The sequence below is a fragment of the Pongo abelii genome, chromosome 8 (assembly GCF_028885655.2).
Source record: "Pongo abelii isolate AG06213 chromosome 8, NHGRI_mPonAbe1-v2.0_pri, whole genome shotgun sequence".
Taxonomy (NCBI): domain Eukaryota; kingdom Metazoa; phylum Chordata; class Mammalia; order Primates; family Hominidae; genus Pongo; species Pongo abelii.
Window position 1 is genome coordinate 33,102,153 of NC_071993.2, and position 20,298 is coordinate 33,122,450.

General features: G+C 38.5%; 1 protein-coding gene across 50 annotated transcripts in view; it reads left to right on the forward strand.

Moving 5' to 3' along the window:
- Positions 1-20,298, forward strand: part of CCDC7 (coiled-coil domain containing 7) — a 425,173-nt gene that overhangs the window by 31,652 nt on the left and 373,223 nt on the right. For all 50 annotated transcript variants that reach the window (XM_054522140.1, XM_054522141.1, XM_054522147.1 and 47 more), the window contains one exon: positions 15,875-15,950. In XM_054522140.1, coding sequence (XP_054378115.1) covers positions 15,875-15,950 — 76 coding nt within the window. The remainder of the gene's footprint in view (positions 1-15,874; positions 15,951-20,298) is intronic.

A 20,298-nucleotide genomic window follows, 5' to 3' on the forward strand; every position in this document is an offset into this window, starting at 1 on the left:
GCTACATGTCTTGATTACTTTAGCTTTTAGTAAGTATTGAAGTTGGGTAGTGTCAGTCCTCCAACTTTGTTGTTCTTCAACATTGTGTTGACTTCTCTGGGTCTATTAAACTTTATAAACTTTAGAAACAATTTGTTGGTATCCAAAAAATACCTTGCTGGGATTTTGATTGAGATTGTATTGAATCTATAGATTAAATGGACAAGAACTTGTATCTTAACAATATTGTATCTTTCATTCGATGAACATGAAATATCTCTCCATTTATTTAGATCTTATTTGCTTTCTTTCATCACAGTAATGAACTTTTCCTCATATAGATCTTGTACATATTTTCTTTTAGATTTACACTGAAGTGTTGAAATTTCAGTGCCATTATAAATGGTGTTAATATCTATAATTTAAAATTCAAATACAAATTCTTCATTGCTGGTATATAGGAAAGCAATTGCAATTAACTTTTGTGTCCTGTAAATTTGTAATAATTGTTTATTACTAGATATTGGTGATTCTTTGGGATATTCTATAGAGACAGTCACATTATTTAACAGACAGTGTTACTTCTTCCTTCTGATTTTCTTTTCTTATATTATTGCATTAGCTAGGACTTCCAGTATGATGTTAAATAGCATGGTAAAAATGGGCATGCTTGCCTTCTTCCTGATCTTAGGGAGGAAGCATTTAGGATTTCACTATAAGTATGATGTTAGCTATAAACTTTTTGTAAATTTTCTTTATCAAACTGAGGACGCTTACTTATATTTTATTTGTAATTTACAAAGAGTTTTTTAAAATTATGGGTAGGTGTTAGATTTTGTCAAATACTTTTTCTGCATTTATTGGTATGATCGTATGATTTTTCTTCTTTAGCATGTAGATTACATTAATTGATTTTTGAATATTGGACTAGCCTTACGTACCTGGAATAACCCATTTGGTTGTGTTGTATAGTTCTTTCTATACATTTATGTATGTGATTTGCTAATGTTTTGTTGAGGATTTTCACATATGTATTCATGAAAGATATTCATCTGTAGTTTTCTTTTCTTGTAATGTCTTTGCCTGGCTTTGGTATTGGAGTGATACTGGCCTTATAGAATGAGTCAGGAAATGTTCCCTGTGTTTCTGTGTTCTGGAAGAGATCATAAAGAATTGGCATAATTTCTTAGTTAAATGTTTGGTAGAATTTGCCAAGTGAAACCATCTGAGCATAGTACCTGCTGTTTTGGAAGGTTATTAATTATTGATTCAATTTCTTTTAAATAGGCCTATTCATAATATCAATTTCTCCTTTGTGAGTTTTGGTAGATGTGAGTTTCCAAGAATTTGTCCATATAATCTAAATTATCAAATTTGTTAGCATAAGTTATTTATAGTATTTGTTTATTGTCCCTTTATGTCCATGTGGTCAGTAGTGATGGTCCCTGTTTCTTTTTTGCAAATAGAAATAATTTTATTTCTTGCTTTCATATTTGGACACCTTTTATTTCTTTTCTTGCTTAATTGCTCTAGCTAGGAATTCCAGCACTATGTTGAATAGAAGTGGCAAGAATGGGCATCTTTATCTTGTTCTTCATCTTAGAGGAAAATCTTTCAACTTTTCACTGTTGACTATGCAGGTATGGGCTTGTGATAGTTGGCCATTATTGTTTTGAGGTACATTCCTTCTGTATCTAATTTGTTATTTTTGTCATGAAAGAATGTTGAATTCTTTCAAATGTTTTTCCCCATATATTGAGATTATCATATGATTTTTGTATTTTATTCCATTAATATGGTATATCACATTTATTTGCATATTTTGAACCATCTTTGCACCCCAGGGATAAGTCCCACTTGGTCATAGTGAATGATTCTTTTAATGTGCTGTAAATTCAGTTTGCTAGTATTTTGTTAAAGATATTCGTATCCATATTCATCAGAGATATTGGACGGTGTTTTCTTTTCTCATAGTGTCTTTGTCTGGCTTTGGTATTAGGGTAATACTAACCTTGAAAAATAGTTCAGAAGTATTCCTTCCTCTTCAAGATTTTGGAAGAATTTGAGAAGGATTCTACAAGTTCTTTAAATGTTGGGTAGAATTAGGCCATAAAACCACTGGGTCCTGGTTTTTTCTTTTTTTTTTTATGGGGGATTTTATCACTGAGTCAGTCTTCTTATTAATTACTAGTCTCAGACTTTCTGTTTCTTCATAATTTAGTCTTGGTGGGTTGTATGTGTCTATGAATTATCCAGTTATTTTAGGGTATCTAATTTGTGGGTGTATAAATGTTCACAGTAGTCTTTATCCTTTGTATTTTTGTGGTATCAGTTATTATGTCTCTTCTTTCTTTTCCAATGTTACTTGAGTCTTGCTGTTTTTTCTTAGTCTAGCTAAAGTCTTGTCAATTATGTTTATCTTTTCAAAAAACCAAATCTTAGTTTTGTTGAACTTTTCTATGATTTTTCTAGTCTTTATTTTATGTACTTCTGCGCTGATCTTTTATTTCCTTCCTTTTACTAACTTTGGGCTCAGTTTGTTCTTTTTCTAGTTCCTTGAGGTGTGACATTATGTTATTTGAGCTCTTTTGTCTTTTTTTAATGTATACTTTATTTATTTACTTATTTATTTAGAGACAGGGTCTTGCTCTGTTGCCCAGGCTGGAGTAGAGTGGAGTGATCATAGCTCACTCCAACCTCAAACTCCTGGCCTCAAGTGATTCTCTCACTTAGCCTCCTTAGTAGCTGATATTGCAAGTGTGGGACACTGTGCCCAGCTTGAATGTAGGTTTTTATTGCTATAATCTTCCTTTTAATAACTGCTTTTGCTGCATCACATAAATTTTGGTATGTGTCCATTTTTGTGTGTCATAAGATATTTTTTTATTTCTTTTTGAATTTCTTTTTGACCCATTGTTCAGGAGTATGTTAGTTTCCACATATTTGTAAATCTTTCAATTTTTCTTCTGTTATTGATTTCTAGTTTCATGCCACTGTGATTGGGAAATACTTGATATGATTTTAGCCTTCTTAAATTTTATAAGACTTACTGGCCTAACACAAGATCTGTCCTTTAGAACATTCCATTTGCACTTGAGAAAGCTCTATATTCTCCTGCTGTTGAATGCAATATCTTGTATATGTCTGTTAGGTCCATTGGTGTAAAGTGTGGTTAAAATATAAGGTTTCCTTATTTGTTTTCTGTCTGGATGATTTGTCCATTATTGAATGTAGAGTACTGAAGGCCTCTGCTATTATTGTATTGCTGTCTATGTCTCTCTTTAGATCTATTAATATTTGTTTTATATATTTAGGTGTTGCAATGTTGGGTGTGTATATATTTGTTATATTCTCTTGAGCTTTTTTCATTATATAATAATCTTCTTTGTCTCTTGTGACTGTTTTTGATTTAAAGTGTCTGGTCTGATGTAAGTATAGCCACAGCTGCTCATTTATTGGTTTCTAATTGCATGGAGTATCTACTTACATCCCTTCACATTTATTCTGTGAGTAAGCAGCATGTAGTCTTGTTTTTCTATTCATTCAGCCTTTCTGTGTCTTTGAATTGAATAATTTGATCCATTTACTTTCAAGTTACCTTTAATAAATAAGGACTTACTATTGCCATTCTGTTAATTGCTTTTTAGCTGTTTTGTAGATCCTTTGTTCTTTTATTCCCTGTTTGCTATCTTCCTTTGTGATTTGTTGATATACTTTTACTCCCCTCTAAGCATTTTATGTTTTTGATGTCATAATTCACATATTTTACATTGAATTTTATTAAGAAATAATTGTAGCTATAGGTATTTTGTTTGTCTTTTACCCTTTATTCTGTAGACATAAGTGATTTACAGACTACTGTTACAATATTATGGTATGTAATTTTACTATATACACACTTTCACCAGTGAGTTTTATACTTTCATATATATTTGTGTTACTACTTAGTGTCCTTTCATGTAAAATTGAAGAGCTCCCTTTATTATTTTTGTAAGGCAAGCCTGATGGTGATGAACTCCCTGAGCTTTTGTTTGTCAGAGAAAGTACCACTCCTTCATTTTTGTAGACCAACTTTCCTGGGTAAAGTATTCTTGGTTGGCAGTTTTTTTCTTCAAGAACTTTGAAAATAGAGGAGGCAAGATGGCCGAATAGGAACAGCTCCGGTCTACAGCTCCCAGCGTGAGCGACGGCAGAAGATGGGTGATTTCTGCATTTCCATCTGAGGTACTGGGTTCATCTCACCAGGGAGTGCCAGACAGTGGGCGCAGCGCACCGTGCGCCAGCCGAAGCAGGGCGAGGCATTGCCTCACTCGGGAAGCGCAAGGGGTCAGGGAGTTCCCCTTCCTGGTCAAGGAAAGGGGTGACAGATGGCACCTGGAAAATCGGGCCACTCCCACCCAAATACTGCGCTTTTCCAACGGGCTTAGGAAACGGCGCACCAGGAGATTATATCCTGCACCTGGCTCAGAGGGTCCTACGCCCATGGAGTCTCACTGATTGCTAGCACAGCAGTCTGAGATGAAACTGCAAGGCAGCAGCAAGGCTGGGGCTCCATTGCCCAGGCTCGCTTAGGTAAACAAAGCAGCCGGGAAGCTCGAACTGGGTGGAGCCCACCACAGCTCAAGGAGGCCTGCCTACCTCTGTAGGCTCCACCTCTGGGGGCAGGGAACAGACAAACAAAAAGACAGCAGTAACTTCTGCAGACTTAAATGTCCCTGTCTGACAGCTTTGAGGAGAGCAGTGGTTCTCCCAGCATGCAGCTGGGGATCTGAGAATGGGCAGACTGCCTCCTCAAGTGGGTCCCTGACCCCTGACCCCCGAGCAGCCTAACTGGGAGGCACCCCCCAGTAGGGGCAGACTGACACCTCACATGGCCAGGTACTCCTCTGAGACAAAACTTCCAGAGGAAGGATCAGACAGCAGCATTCGCGGATTACGAAAATCTGCGGTTCTGCAGACACCGCTGCTTATACCCAGGCAAACAGGGTCTGGAGTGGACCTCTAGCAAACTCCAACAGACCTGCAGCTGAGGGTCCTGTCTGTTAGAAGGAAAACTAACACACAGAAAGGACATCCACACCAAAAACTCATCTGTACATCACCATCATCAAAGACCAAAAGTAGATAAAACCACAAAGATGGGAAAAAAACAGAGCAGAAAAACTGGAAACTCTAAAAAGCAGAGTGCCTCTCCTCCTCCAAAGGAACGCAGTTCCTCACCAGCAACGGAACAGAACTGGACGGAGAATGACTTTGACGAGTTGAGAGAAGAAGGCTTCAGACGATCAAACTACTCCGAGCTACAGGAGGAAATTCAAACCAAAGGCAAAGAAGTTAAAAACCTTGAAAAAAATTTAGACAAATGTATACCTAGAATAACCAATACAGAGAAGTGCTTAAAGGAGCCGATGGAGCTGAAAGCCAAGGCTCGAGAACTACGTGAAGAATGCAGAAGCTTCAGGAGCCGATGTGATCAACTGGAAGAAAGGGTATCAGTGATGGAAGATGAAATGAATGAAATGAAGCGAGAAGGGAAGTTTAGAGAAAAAAGAATAAGAAGAAATGAACAAAGCCTCCAAGAAATATGGGACTATGTGAAAAGACCAAATCTGTGTCTGATTGGTGTACCTGAAAGTGACAGGGAGAATGGAACCAAGTTGGAAAACACTCTGCAGGATATTATCCAGGAGAACTTCCCCAATCTAGCAAGGCAGGCCAACATTCAGATTCAGGAAATACAGAGAACGCCACAAAGATACTCCTCGAGAAGAGCAACTCCAAGACACGTAATTGTCAGATTCACCAAAGTTGAAATGAAGGAAAAAATGTTAAAGGCAGCCAGAGAGAAAGGTCGGGTTACCCACAAAGGGAAGCCCATCAGACTAACAGCGGATCTCTCAGCAGAAACTCTACGAGCTAGAAGAGACTGGGGGCCGATATTCAACATTCTTAAAGAAAAGAATTTTCACTGATTTTGTATCCTGAGACTTTGCTGAAGTTGCTTATCAGCTTAAGGAGATTTTGGGCTGAGACAATGGGGTTTTCTAGATATACAATCATGTCGTCTGCAAACAGGGACAATTTGACTTCCTCTTTTCCTAATTGAATACCCATAATTTCCTTCTCCTGTCTAATTGCCCTGGCCAGAACTTCCAACACTATGTTGAATAGGAGTGGTGAGAGAGGGCATCCCTGTCTTGTGCCAGTTTTCAAAGGGAATGCTTCCAGTTTTTGCCCATTCAGTATGATATTGGCTGTGGGTTTGTCATAGATAGCTCTTATTATTTTGAGATACATCCCATCAATACCTAATTTATTGAGTTTTTAGCATGAAGCGTTGTTGAATTTTGTCAAAGGCCTTTTCTGCATCTATTGAGATAATCATGTGGTTTTTGTCTTTGGTTCTGTATATGCTGGATTACATTTATTGATTTGCGTATATTGAACCAGCTTGCATCCCAGGGATGAAACCCACTTGATCATGGTGGATAAGCTTTTTGATGTGCTGCTGGATTCGGTTTGCCAGTATTTTATTGAGGATTTTTGCATCGATGTTCATCAAGGATATTGGTCTAAAATTCTCTTTTTTGGTTGTGTCTCTGCTTGGCTTTGGTATCAGGATGATGCTGGCCTCATAAAATGAGTTAGGGAGGATTCCCTCTTTTTCTATTGATTGGAATAGTTTCAGAAGGAATGGTACCAGTTCCTCCTTGTACCTCTGGTAGAATTCGGCTGTGAATCCATCTGGACCTGGACTCTTTTTGGTTGGTAAGCTATTGATTATTGCCACAATTTCAGATCCTGTTATTGGTCTATTCAGATATTCAACTTCTTCCTGGTTTAGTCTTGGGAGATTGTATGTGTCGAGGAATTTATCCATTTCTTCTAGATTTTCTAGTTTATTTGTGTAGAGGTGTTTGTAGTATTCTCTGATGGTAGTTTGTGTTTCTGTGGGATCGGTGGTGATATCCCCTTTATCATTTTTTATTGCGTCTATTTGATTCTTCTCTCTTTTTTTCTTTATTAGTCTTGCTAGTGGTCTATCAATTTTGTTGATCCTTTCAAAAAACCAGCTCCTGGATTCATTAATTTTTTGAAGGGTTTTTTTGGTCTCTATTTCCTTCAGTTCTGCTCTGATTTTAGTTATTTCTTTCCTTCTGCTAGCTTTTGAATGTGAAATCAATGTACAAAAATCACAAGCATTCTTATACACCAACAACAGACAAACAGAGAACCAAATCATGAGTGAACTCCCATTCACAATTGCTTCAAAGAGAATAAAATACATAGGAATCCAACTTACAGGGGACATGAAGGACCTCTTCAAGGAGAACTACAAACCACTGCTCAAGGAAATAAAGGAGGATACAAACAAATGGAAGAACATTCCATGCTCATGGGTAGGAAGAATCAATATCGTGAAAATGGCCATACTGCCCAAGGTAATTTACAGATTCAATGCCATCCCCATCAAGCTACCAATGACTTTCTTCACAGAATTGGAAAAAACTACTTTAAAGTTCATATGGAACCAAAAAAGAGCCCGCATCACCAAGTCAATCTTAGCCAAAAGAAGAAAGCTGGAGGCATCACACTACCTGACTTCAAACTATACTACAAGGCTACAGTAACCAAAACAGCATGGTACTGGTACCAAAACAGAGATATAGATCAATGGAACAGAACAGAGCCCTCAGAAATAATGCCGCATATCTACAACTATCTGATCTTTGACAAACCTGAGAAAAACAAGCAATGGGGAAAGGATTCCCTATTTAATAAATGGTGCTGGGAAAACTGGCTAGCCATATGTAGAAAGCTGAAACTGGATCCCTTCCTTACACCTTATACAAAAATCAATTCAACGTGGATTAAAGACTTAAACGTTAGATCTAAAACCATAAAAACCCTAGAAGAAAACCTAGACTTTACCATTCAGGACGTAGGCATGGGCAAGGACTTCATGTCTAAAACACCAAAAGCAATGGCAACAAAAGCCACAATTGACAAATGGGATCTAATTAAACTAAAGAGCTTCTGCACAGCAAAAGAAACTACCATCAGAGTGAACAGGCAACCTACAAAATGGGAGAAAATTTTCGCAACCTACTCATCTGACAAAGGGCTAATATCCAGAATCTACAATGAACTCAAACAAATTTACAAGAAAGAAACAAACAACCCCATCAAAAAGTGGGCGAAGCACATGAACAGACACTTCTCAAAAGAAGACATTTATGCAGCCAAAAAACACATGAAAAAATGCTCACCATCACTGGCCATCAGAGAAATGCAAATCAAAACCACAATGATCTCACACCAGTTAGAATGGCAATCATTAAAAAATCAGGAAACAACAGGTGCTGGAGAGGATGTGGAGAAATAGGAACACTTTTACACTGTTGGTGGGACTGTAAACTAGTTCAACCATTGTGAACTAGTTCATCCATTGTGGAAGTCAGTGTGGCGATTCCTCAGGGATCTAGAACTAGAAATACCATTTGACCCAGCCATCCCATTACTGGGTATATACCCAAAGGACTATAAATCATGCTGCTATAAAGACACATGCACATGTATGTTTATTGCGGCATTATTCACAATAGCAAAGACTTGGAACCAACCCAAATGTCCAACAATGATAGACTGGATTAAGAAAATGTGGCACATATACACCATGGAATACTATGCAGCCAAAAAAAATGATGAGTTCATGTCCTTTGTAGGGACATGGATGAAATTGGAAATCATCATTCTCAGTAAACTATCACAAGAACAAAAAACCAAACACTACATATTCTCACTCATAGGTGGGAATTGAACAATGAGAACACATGGACACAGGAAGGGGAACATCACACTCTGGGGACTGTTGTGGGGTTGGGGGAGGGGGGAGGGATAACATTAGGAGATATACCTAATGCTAGATGATGAGTTAGTGGGTGCAGCGCACCAGCATGTCACATGTATACATATGTAACTAACCTGCACATTGCGCACATGTACCCTAAAACCAAAAGTATAATAATAAAAAAAAAAAAGAATTTTCAACCCAGAATTTCATATCCAGCCAAACTAAGCTTCATAAGTGAAGGAGAAATAAAATACTTTACAGACAAGCAAATACTGAGAGAGTTTGTCACCACCAGGCCTGCCCTAAAAGAGCTCCTGAAGGTAGCACTAAACATGGAAAGGCACAGCTGGTACCAGCCGCTGCAAAATTATACCAAAATGTAAAGACCATCGAGACTAGGAAGAAACTGCATCAACTAACAAGCAAAAACATCATAATGACAGGATCAAATTCACACATAACAATATTAACTTTAAATGTAAATGGACTAAATGCTCCAATTAAAAGACACAGACTGGCAAATTGGATAAAGAGTCAAGACCCATCAGTGTGCTGTATTCAGGAAACCCATCTCACTTGCAGAGACATACATAGGCTGAAAATAAAAGGATGGAGGAAGATCTACCAAGAAAATGGAAAACAAAAAAAGGCAGGGGTTGCAATCCTAGTCTCTGATAAAACAGACTTTAAACCAACAAAGATCAAAAGAGACAAAGAAGGCCATTACATAATAGTAAAGGGATCAATTCAACAAGAAGAGCTAACTCTCCTAAATATATATGCACCCAATACAGGAGCACCCAGATTCATAAAGCAAGTCCTGAGTGACATACAAAGAGACTTAGACTCCCACACAGTAATAATGGGAGACTTTAACACCCCACTGTCAACATTAGACAGATCAACGAGATGGAAAGTTAACAAGGATACCCAGGAATTGAACTCAGCTCTGCACCAAGCGGACCTAATAGACATCTACAGAACTCTCCACCCCAAATCAACAGAATATACATTTTTTTCAGCACCACACCTATTCCAAAATTGACCACATAGTTGGAAGTAAAGCTCTCCTCAGCAAATGTGAAAGAACAGAAATTATAACAAACTGTCTCTCAGACCACAGTGCAATCAAACTAGAACTCAGGATTAAGAAACGCACTCAAAACCACTCAACTACATGGAAACTGAACAACCTGCTCCTGAATGACTACTGGGTACATAAGGAAATGAAGGCAGAAATAAAGATGTTCTTTGAAACCAATGAGAACAAAGACACAACATACCAGAATCTCTGGGACACATTCAAAGCAGTGTGTAGAGGGAAATTTATGGCACTAAATGCCCACAAGAGAAAGCAGGAAAGATCCAAAATTGACACCCTAACATCACAATTAAAAGAACTAGAAAAGCAAGAGCAAACACATTCAAAAGCTAGCAGAAGGCAAGAAATAACTAAAATCAGAGCAGAACTGAAGGAAATAGAGACAGAAAAACCCTTTAAAAAATTAATCCAGGAGCTGGTTTTTTGAAAGGATCAACAAAATTGATAGACCGCTAGCAAGACTAATAAAGAAAAAAAGAGAGAAGAATCACACAGACGCAATAAAAAACGATAAAGGGGATATCACCACCGATCCCACAGAAATACTACCATCAGAGAATACTACAAACACCTCTACGCAAATAAACTAGAAAATCTAGAAGAAATGGATAAGTTCCTCAACACATACACTCTCCCAAGACTAAACCAAGAAGAAGTTGAATATCTGAATAGACCAATAACAGGATCTGAAATTGTGGCAATAATCAATAGCTTACCAACCAAAAAGAGTCCAGGACCAGATGGATTCACAGCCGAATTCTACCAGAGGTACAAGGAGGAACTGGTACCATTTCTTCTGAAACTATTCCAATCAATAGAAAAAGAGGGAATCCTCCCTAACTCATTTTATGAGGCCAGCATCATCCTGATACCAAAGCCAGGCAGAGACACAACCAAAAAAGAGAATTTTAGACCAATATCCTTGATGAACATCAATGCAAAAATCCTCAATAAAATACTGGCAAACCGAATCCAGCAGCACATCAAAAAGCTTATCCACCATGATCAAGTGGGCTTCATCCCTGGGATGCAAGGCTGGTTCAATATACGCAAATCAATAAATGTAATCCAGCATATACAGAACCAAAGACAAAAACCACATGATTATCTCAATAGATGCAGAAAAGGCCTTTGACAAAATTCAACAACGCTTCATACTAAAAACTCTCAATAAATTAGGTATTGATGGGACGTATCTCAGAATAATAAGAGCTATCTATGACAAACCCACAGCCAATATCATACTTAATGGGCAAAAACTGGAAGCATACCCTTTTTTCCAGATGATTGAATTGGCTACTGAGGCTTGTGCATTCGTCATGTAGTTCTCCTGCCTTGGTTTTCAGCTCCATCAGGTCCTTTAAGGACTTCTCTGCATTGGTTATTCTAGTTAGCCATTCGTCCCATCCTTTTTCAAGATTTTTAACTCCTTTGCCATAGGTTCGATCTTCTTGCTTTAGTTCAGAGTAGTTTGATCGTCTGAAGCCTTCTTCTTTCAACTCGTCAAAGTCATTCTCCGTCCAGCTTTGTTACATTGCTGGTGAGGAGCTGCGTTCCTTTGGAGGAGGAGAGGTGCTCTGATTTTTAGAGTTTCCAGTTTTTCTGCTCTGTTTTTTCCCCATCTTTGTGGTTTTATCTACCTTTGGTCTTTGTTGATGGTGACTTACAGATGGGGTTTTGGTGTGGATGTCCTTTCTGTTTGTTAGTTTTCCTTCTAACAGTCAGGACCCTCAGCTGCAGGTCTGTTGGAGTTTGCTGGAGGTCCACTCCAGACCCTGTTTGCCTGGGTATCAGCAGTGGAGGCTGCAGAACAGCGGATATTGGTGAACAGCAAATGTTGCTGCCTGATCATTCCTCTGGAATTTTTGTCTCAGAGGAGTACCCGGCCATCTGAAGTGTCAGTCTGCCCTTTCTGGGGTGTGCCTCCCAGTTAGGCTACTCGGGGGTCAGGGACCCACTTGAGGAGGCAGTCTGTCGGTTCTCAGATCTCCACCTGTGTGCTGGGAGAACCACTACTCTCTTCAAAGCTGTCAGGCAGGGACATTTAAGTCTTCAGAGGATTCTGCTGCCTTTTGTTTTGTAATGCCCTGCCCCCAGAGGTGGAGTCTACAGAGGCAGGCAGGCCTCGTTGAGCTGTGGTGGCCTCCACCCAGTTTGAGCTTCCCGGCTGCTTTGTTTATCTACTCAAGCCTCGGCAATGTGGGCGCCCCTCCCCCAGCCTCACTGTGGCCTTGCAGTTTGATCTCAGACTGCTGTGCTAGCAATGAGCGAGGCTCCGTGGGCGCAGGACCCTCCGAGCCAGGCGCGGGATATAATCTCCTGGTGTGCCGTTTGCTGAGACCTTGGAAAAGTGCAGTATTAGGGTGGGAGTGACCCGATTTTCCAGGTGCCGTCGGTCACCCCTTTCTTTGACTAGGAAAGGGGATTCCCTGATCCCTTGTGCTTCCCAGGTGAGGCAATGCCTCGCCGTGCTTCGGCTGACGCTCGGTGCACTGCACCCACTGTCCTGCACCCACTTTCCGACACTCCCCAGTGAGATGAACCCGGTACCTCAGTTGGAAGTGCAGAAATCACCCCTCTTCTGCGTCGGTCACGCTAGGAGCTGTAGACTGGAGCTGTTCCTATTGGGCCATCTTGGCTCCACCCCACCTGCCCCCCGCATCAGAATTTCTGTATGGTTCTTCTTTATGATTTCTATCACTCTGTCAGACTTCTCATTTTGTTTGTGTATTGTTTTTCTGATTTTTGTTGTCTATCAGTGTTTTCTTACAGCTTACTGAGCTTCCTTAAAACTATTATTTGAATATTTTGTCTGATATTGATAGAGTCACTTCTTCTAGACTTTATGGACTAGTTTTATATGAAAAGATCTTCACCTGTGGGTGGTTGTGAGTACACTATCTGGGTGGGCTGTGGCAATTCAGGATCCAGTGAGGATGTGGCAGTTTAGTGTCCATGTAGCTTTTTTGGCTGTGGTTGATACGGGTAAAAATTTCAGTGGTGTACAGTGGCCAAGGCTGTAGGTATCTGCAACAGTGGCAAAGCCTGACAGAATTCTTCTAATCTCTTTTACTTCCCTAAGGGAAGTTGTGGCAGAGGTGACACCTCTTGGTTCTGGATTTGGCTTGTGGGTGTGCTTCTAGTGACAGTGGTACTAATGTCTGATGCATGATACCTATGGAGTGGTCAAGGAGCTTGGATCTGGGAGCACAGGCATGTATGGATTGACAGTGGCTTTGGGGTCCAGATGCTAGTGTGTGCAAGTCCACTGCTGCTCTGAGGACTGTGATATGGATATCCCTACTGCATTGATGGTTCTGGTGTCTAGAATGCAGGCACTTGTTGAGTGGTTGCAGAGCCACATTCTGGAATGTGGTCACACCTGGAGAGCAACAGTTGCGTGGGCTAGCTTGTTGTGGTGGTAGCTCTGATGTCTGACGCATGTGCAGTCAGAGTCTCCAAGAGTTGCAGCAGAGCTGAGGTTGCAGCCCACATGTGTACTGAGAGACTGCAGCTTCAGGGCCCTGGGCAAGGCTAGCATGTAAAGCCAGTGGCTGTGGTGACTATATTATACATGTGCATGGTGCAGCCTTAGAGATGTGGACTGGAGTGTGAACACATGCAGAGCAACAGTGGTTCCAGGATTGAGCTGTGGCTTAGCTCACTGTGGCAGTGGCTCAGATACCTGAAGCATAGGATTCATAGAGGAGTGGCAGAGCTAGGGTTCATTGTGCAGGCTGGTGCAGAGTGAGCATGGCTCTAGGGCCTGGGGTGGGGCTAGCCCTCAGTGAAGGTGGCTCTGGTGTCTGAGGCATGGGAGTGCATGATGCAACGTTAAAGCCAGTGCTGGAGCCTGGGTACATATGGAAAGACTGTGACTCTGTGGTCTGGGTCACACATGGAATTGGGGCATGGTGGCTCTGGTCCTGGGTTGGCACAACAGTGGCTCCTCCTTGGTGGTGAATGGAGCAACATTTCTCTTATCTGGGGGTTTAATGGTGGCAGTGGTTATTAGTTATCTCAGTGGTGAGAGCTGTCAGTGTTCTCTGTAGAGCAGGCTACTAGGAACCATGGTGGGACCTGTTGCATGGCTGATAGTGATAGTTCCTGCACTCTTCCTCATTCCTTGCTGTCTCCAGATGTCTGGTATGCTGATCTCCTCAGCTATACTGTCTGTGTGGTTATTCTCCATTTTTTTGCTTTAGTATCTTGCTGCAACTTCTTTGAGACTTTGAGCCCTACCAAGGCCACTTTCATCCATGGATAGCTGTCTAGTGGTTGTTTTTTTGTGGGGAGATGAAGACTGATATCTCCTACTTTCTCATCTTGCTAATGTCATTTTGTGTTCTTCCTTTTTTTCCCCCAGGAATGTTTTGTAATGGCTTTTTCTTCTCTCTGGGGACTGAATTTTCAAATTGTGGCTGAAATAATAGTTGATGTCGTTGTAGCCCTTTACCATATTTAGGGCAGAATTTAAAATTATCTCATATGCTATGATCAGATTACTCTTAAAATGTTGTTTTATTTTGGCCGGGTGCGGTGGCTCATGCCTGTAATCCCAGCACTTTGGGAGGCCGAGACAGGCTGATCACGAGGTCAGGAGATTGAGACCATCCTGGCTAACACGGTGAAACCCTGTCTCTACTAAACATACAAAAAAATTAGCTGTGCGTAGTGGTGGGCTCCTGTAGTCCCAGCTACTTGGGAGGCTGAGGCAGGAGAATGGCAGTGAACCCGGGAGGCGGAGCTTGCAGTGAGCTGAGATCGCACCACTGCACTCCAGCCTGGGCGACAGAGTGAGACTCTGCCTCAAACAAACAAAAAAAAATTATTGTTTTATTTTATCATTTACTGTAACTTTTTATGTAAGCATTTTAAATTACTCTCTCTTACCTACAAAAAATTATAAATTTAATTCTTATGAAGCTGGCTTCTCCCAATGTCCTATTTGAATCTTTGAGGAATATTGACTCTCTCAAAGTAACGCCTCTGTTTGACTTGGTTTCTTGGTTATACTTGACATATTTGGTACCCTGAATATATTTTACACATTTCTACTTTTCTTGCCTTTGCTTAGGGTGTTTACTTTTCATTTTTTTCTCTCCAATGAAACTCTGTCCATTCTTTAAGGCTTAGCTTCTTTATGTTTTTCTACTTTATCTTCTCGGCTCCTAAATATTTATTATTCTTCTATACCACTCTTTTGACATGTGGGATAGAAAAACTATAATTACTGTTTAGGAACTGTTGTATGCTTCTATGTTATTTAACATTTTCTTTGTGTCATGTCTTGTTTAGCAGAAAACTTAGTGCAGGGACTGTCTTCTGTCATATACTTTTTATGTCACAAGGTTGAAGAGTCTTGTGGTATTACCCCAATAGTTCATTGATTATTATGGATCATTATTATGTTGGTTCTCTTTTAAGTAGCATCTTAGGTTCTCTTTTGGGTTCTTTGATACAGTTGTAAAGCTTAATAGGTTAGCTAGCTCCTTCCCATAGACCTTATTGACTTAGCAACAGCAACTAAAGCGGTTCTCTTTTAGTATGCTATAGTCCCTCTGATATTCCATATCATAAGAAGGACATATATATTGGACATTAATACAGTTTTGTCTTTTACTAGATATATAGTATTGATCAAGTTATGTAACCTCTCTGAGCCTGAACTTCTTTATTTGAAAATTATGACAGTATCTTATTTTTTAGATTATTTTAAGAATAAGAGAATGCAATATAACATGGTGATTTGCACATAATAGGTGTTTAATAAAATGGTAGCTATTCTCCTCATAAGCATTCTGTTAATAGTCATGTAGCCCTGCTAACACCTCTTTATGTTTGTTTAGCTTTCACATCTATAGGAGTTATATTTAGCATAGATCTATAACTTCAGCTATTTATAAAACCTTTAACATTTTTGACTTTTTAAATAATAGAAACTGCTCATTCAATGACTAATCGATTTAATGCCATGTTGAAAGTATTTGAAAACCAGGCAAATATGTTGGAGAGGTAAGCTTTTTTGTTTTTGCATTTTATTATTTTTCTATTTTTAAAAAAATGACAGATAAAATTGTATTTTTCCATATGTAATATGTTTATTGAAAAAAGTACGTATTTGTTGCAGAAATATTGAAAACATAAAGAAGAAAGTAACACCTCTATCAACAAATTTAGAATTTCTTATATCAATTTTTATGATTTTATGTATGTATAATTTTTAGATGGAAAGTTATAAACATAGAGAATGTAAAATGAAACGTAAAATATGTGCTATGGGAAAATAGTATATTGGTTCCTAAAAAAATTAAAAACAGAATTACCATATGATCCAGCAATTCCTCTTCTGGGATGTGTACCCCAAAATTGAAAACAGAGTGTTGAAGGGATATTTGTACATCCATGTTTATTGCAGCATTATTCACAACAGCCAAAAGATGGAAGCAACCCACATGTGCAACAATGAATAAATGGATAAACAAAATGTGGCATATACATATAATGAAATTATTATTGAGTCTTAAAAAGAAAGGAAATTCTAATACATGCTACAACATGGATGAACCCTGAGGACATTCTGCTAAGTATAATAAGCCAGCCAAAAAAAAGACAAATGCGATTATTCCTCTTACATGAGTTATCTACAGCAGTGTTAAATTCATAGACACAGAAGATAGAATGATGGTTGCCAGGGGGTGCAGGAGGGGGAAATGGAGAGTTATTGTTTGATGCACACAAAGCTTCAGTTTTACATGAGGAGAAGGATTCTGGAGATTGGTTGTAAAATAATGTAAAGTTACCTAACACTGCTGAACTATACACTTAAAATGATTAAGATGGTAAATTTTATGTTATATATATTTTTCCATAGTTAAAAAAGTTAAAAGTTACAATGATACAAAGTGTAGTTTGTGAATATTTTTTCACCTGTAAATTCATATGATTTCTTTTTAAAATAAATGTTTTATTTTTTATTGACAAAATTATATATATTTATGGTATAAAATGTGATGTTTTTATATGTGCATATCTTGTGGAATGGCTAAATCAAGCTATGTAACAGACCCAAAATCTTCACATACATGTCTTTTTTTTCTGGTGAAAACACTTAAAAACTACTCTCTAGAAACTTGCCCTTTGTCTAGCTGAAATTTTGTACCCTTTAACCAACATCTCCCCATTTTTCCCCAACTCCAGCCTCTGGTGACCAGCATTCTGTTCTCTATTTCCATGAGTTTGACTTTTTAGGGTTCTACATATAAGTGAGATCATGCAGTAATTGTTTTTCTGTACCTGACTTCTTAGCGTAATGCCCTTCAGTTTCATCCATGTTGTTGCAGATGACAGGATTTCCTTCTTTTTTAAGGCTGGATAATATTTTATATTTATATTTATATTTAATATATATATGTGTGTGTATATATATTTTATATATATATATCTCTTCCACATGTTCTTTATTTTTACATTTATAGACACTTAGGTTGATTCCATATTGTAGTTATTGTGAATAATACTGCAGTGAACATGGGAGTATGGGTATCTATCTACTCAATATGATTTATCCCATTTCCTTTAGATGTATACTCAGAAGTGGAATTGCTTGGTCATTTGGTAGTTCTATTTTTATCTTTTTTGAAGAATCTCCATACTGTTTTCCATAAAACTGTACTGATTTACATTCTCACTAACAGTGTATAAGAGTTCCCTTTTCTCCACATTCTTGCCAGTACTTATGTTTTTTCTTTTTGATAATAGCCATTTTTTTGATAACAGGTGTGAGGTAATATTACATGGTGGTTTAAATTTACTTTTCCTTGATGATTAGTGATGTTGAACATTTTTTCATATACCCTGTTGACCATTCATATGTCTTTTTTTGAGAAATATCAAACCATTTGCCCATTTTTAAATGGGGTTATTTGTTTTCTTGTAGTTGAGTTGAGTTCGTTTTACATCTTGGATATTAAACTCTTATCAGATGTATGGTTTGCAAATATTTTCTCCCATTCCATAGGTTGTATCTTTATTCCATTGATTGTTTCCTTTGCTCTACAGAAACTATTTAGCTTAATGCAGTCCCATTTGTCTATTTTTGCTTTTGTTACCTGTGCTTTTGGGGTCATATCAAAAAAATCTTTTCCAAGACCAATGTCAAGAAGTTTTCACCCTGTTTTCTTCAAGTAGTTTTACAGCTTCAGGTTTTACATTTAAGTTTTTAATTCATTTTGGGTCTATTTTTGTATATGAGATGAGATAAGGACCCTGTTTCATTCTTCTGCAGTCTCTTCAACACAATTTATTTAAGAGACATTCTTTTCCTAATTACGTGTTTTTGGACATTTGTCAAAGATCAGTTGACCATATATATGTGAATTTATTTCTGGGCTCTCTATTCTGTTCCATTGGCTATGTCTGTTTTTTTTTTTTTTTCCTTTTTCTAAATTATACTTTAAGTTCTGGGGTACATCTACAGAATGTGCAGGTTTGTTACATAGGTATACATGTGCCATGGTGATTTGCTGCACCCATCAACCTGTCATCTACATTAGGTATTTCTCCTAATGCTATCCCTTCTCTAGGCCCCCACCCGCTGGGAGGCCCCGGTGTGTGATGTTCCCCTCCCTGTGTCCATGTGTTCTTATTGTTCCACTCCTACTTATGAGTGAGAACATGTGGTGTTTGGTTTTCTGTTCTTGTGTTAGTTTGCTGAGAATGATGGTTTCAGCTTCATCCATGTCCCTGCAAAGGACATGATCTCATCCTTTTTTATGGCTGCATAGTATTCCATGGTGTATGTGTGCCACGTTTTCTTTATCCAGTCTATCATTGATGGGCACTTGGGTTGGTTCCAAGTCTTTGCCATTGTGAACTGTGCTGCGATAACATACGTGTGCATGTGTTTTTATAGTAGAATAATTTATAATTCTTTGGGTATATACCCAGTAATGGGATTGCTGGGTCAAATGGTATTTCTAGTTCTAGATTCTTGAGGAATCACCACACTGTCTTCCACAATGGTTGAACTAATTTACACTCCCATTAACAGTGTAAAAGTATTCCTATTTCTCCACATGATCTCCAGCATCTGTTGTTTCCTGGCTTTTTAATGATTGCCATTCTAACTGGCATGAGATGGTATCTCATTGTGGTTTTGATTTGCATTTCTCTAATGACCAGTGATGATGAGCATATTTTTATAAGTTTGTTGGCTGCATAAATGTCTTGAGAAGTGTCTATTCATATTCTTCACCCACTTTTTGATGGGGTTGCTTATTTTTTTTCTTGTGAATTTGTTTAAATTCTTTGTAGATTCTGGATATTAGCCCTTTGTAAGATGGATAGATTGCAAAAATTTTCTCCCATTCTGTAGGTTACCTGTTCAGTCTAATGATAGTTTCTTTTGCTGTGCAGAAGTTCTTTGGTTTAATTAGATCCCATTTGTCAATTTTGGCTTTTGTTGCCATTGTTTTTGGTGTTTTAGTCATGAAGTCTTTGCCCATGCCTATGTCCTGAATGGTATTGCCTAGGTTTTCTTCTAGGGTTTTTAGGGTTTTAGGTCTTACGTTTAAGTGTCTAATCCATCTTGAGTTAATTTTTGTTTAAGGTGTAAGGAAGGGATCCAGTTTCAGTTTTCTGCCTATGGCTAGCCAGTTTTCCCAACACCATTTATTAAATGGGAAATCCTTTCTCCACTGCTTGTTTTTGTCAGGTTTGTCAAAGATCAGATGGTTGTAGATGTGTGGTGTTATTTCTGAGGCCTCTGTTCTGTTCCATTGGTCTATATATCTGTTTTGGTACCAGTACCATGCTGTTTTGGTTACTGTAGCCTTGTAGTATAGTTTGAAGTCAGGTAGCGTGATGCCGCCAGCTTTATTCTTTTTGCTTAGGATTATCTTGGCTATGAGGGCTCTTTTTTGGTTCCATATGAATTTAAAGTAGTTTTTTTCTAATTCTGTGAAGAAAGTCAATAGTAGCTTGATGGGGATGGCATTGAATCTATAAATTACTTTGGGCAGTATGGCCATTTTCATGATATTGATTCTTCCTATCCATGAGCATGGAATGGTTTTCCATTTGTTTGTTTCCTCTCTTATTTCCTTGAGCGGTGGTTTGTAGTTCTCCTTGAAGAGGTTCTTCACATCCCTTGTAAGTTGTATTCCTAGGTATTTTATTCTCTTTGTAGCAGTTGTGAATGGGAGTTCACTCATGATTTGGCTCTCTGTCTGTTCTTGGTGTATAGGAATACTTGTGATTTTTGCATATTGATTTTGTATCCTGAGACTTTGCTGAAATTGCTCAGCTTAAGGAGATTTTGGGCTGAGACGATGGGGTTTTCTAAATAAACAATCATGTCATC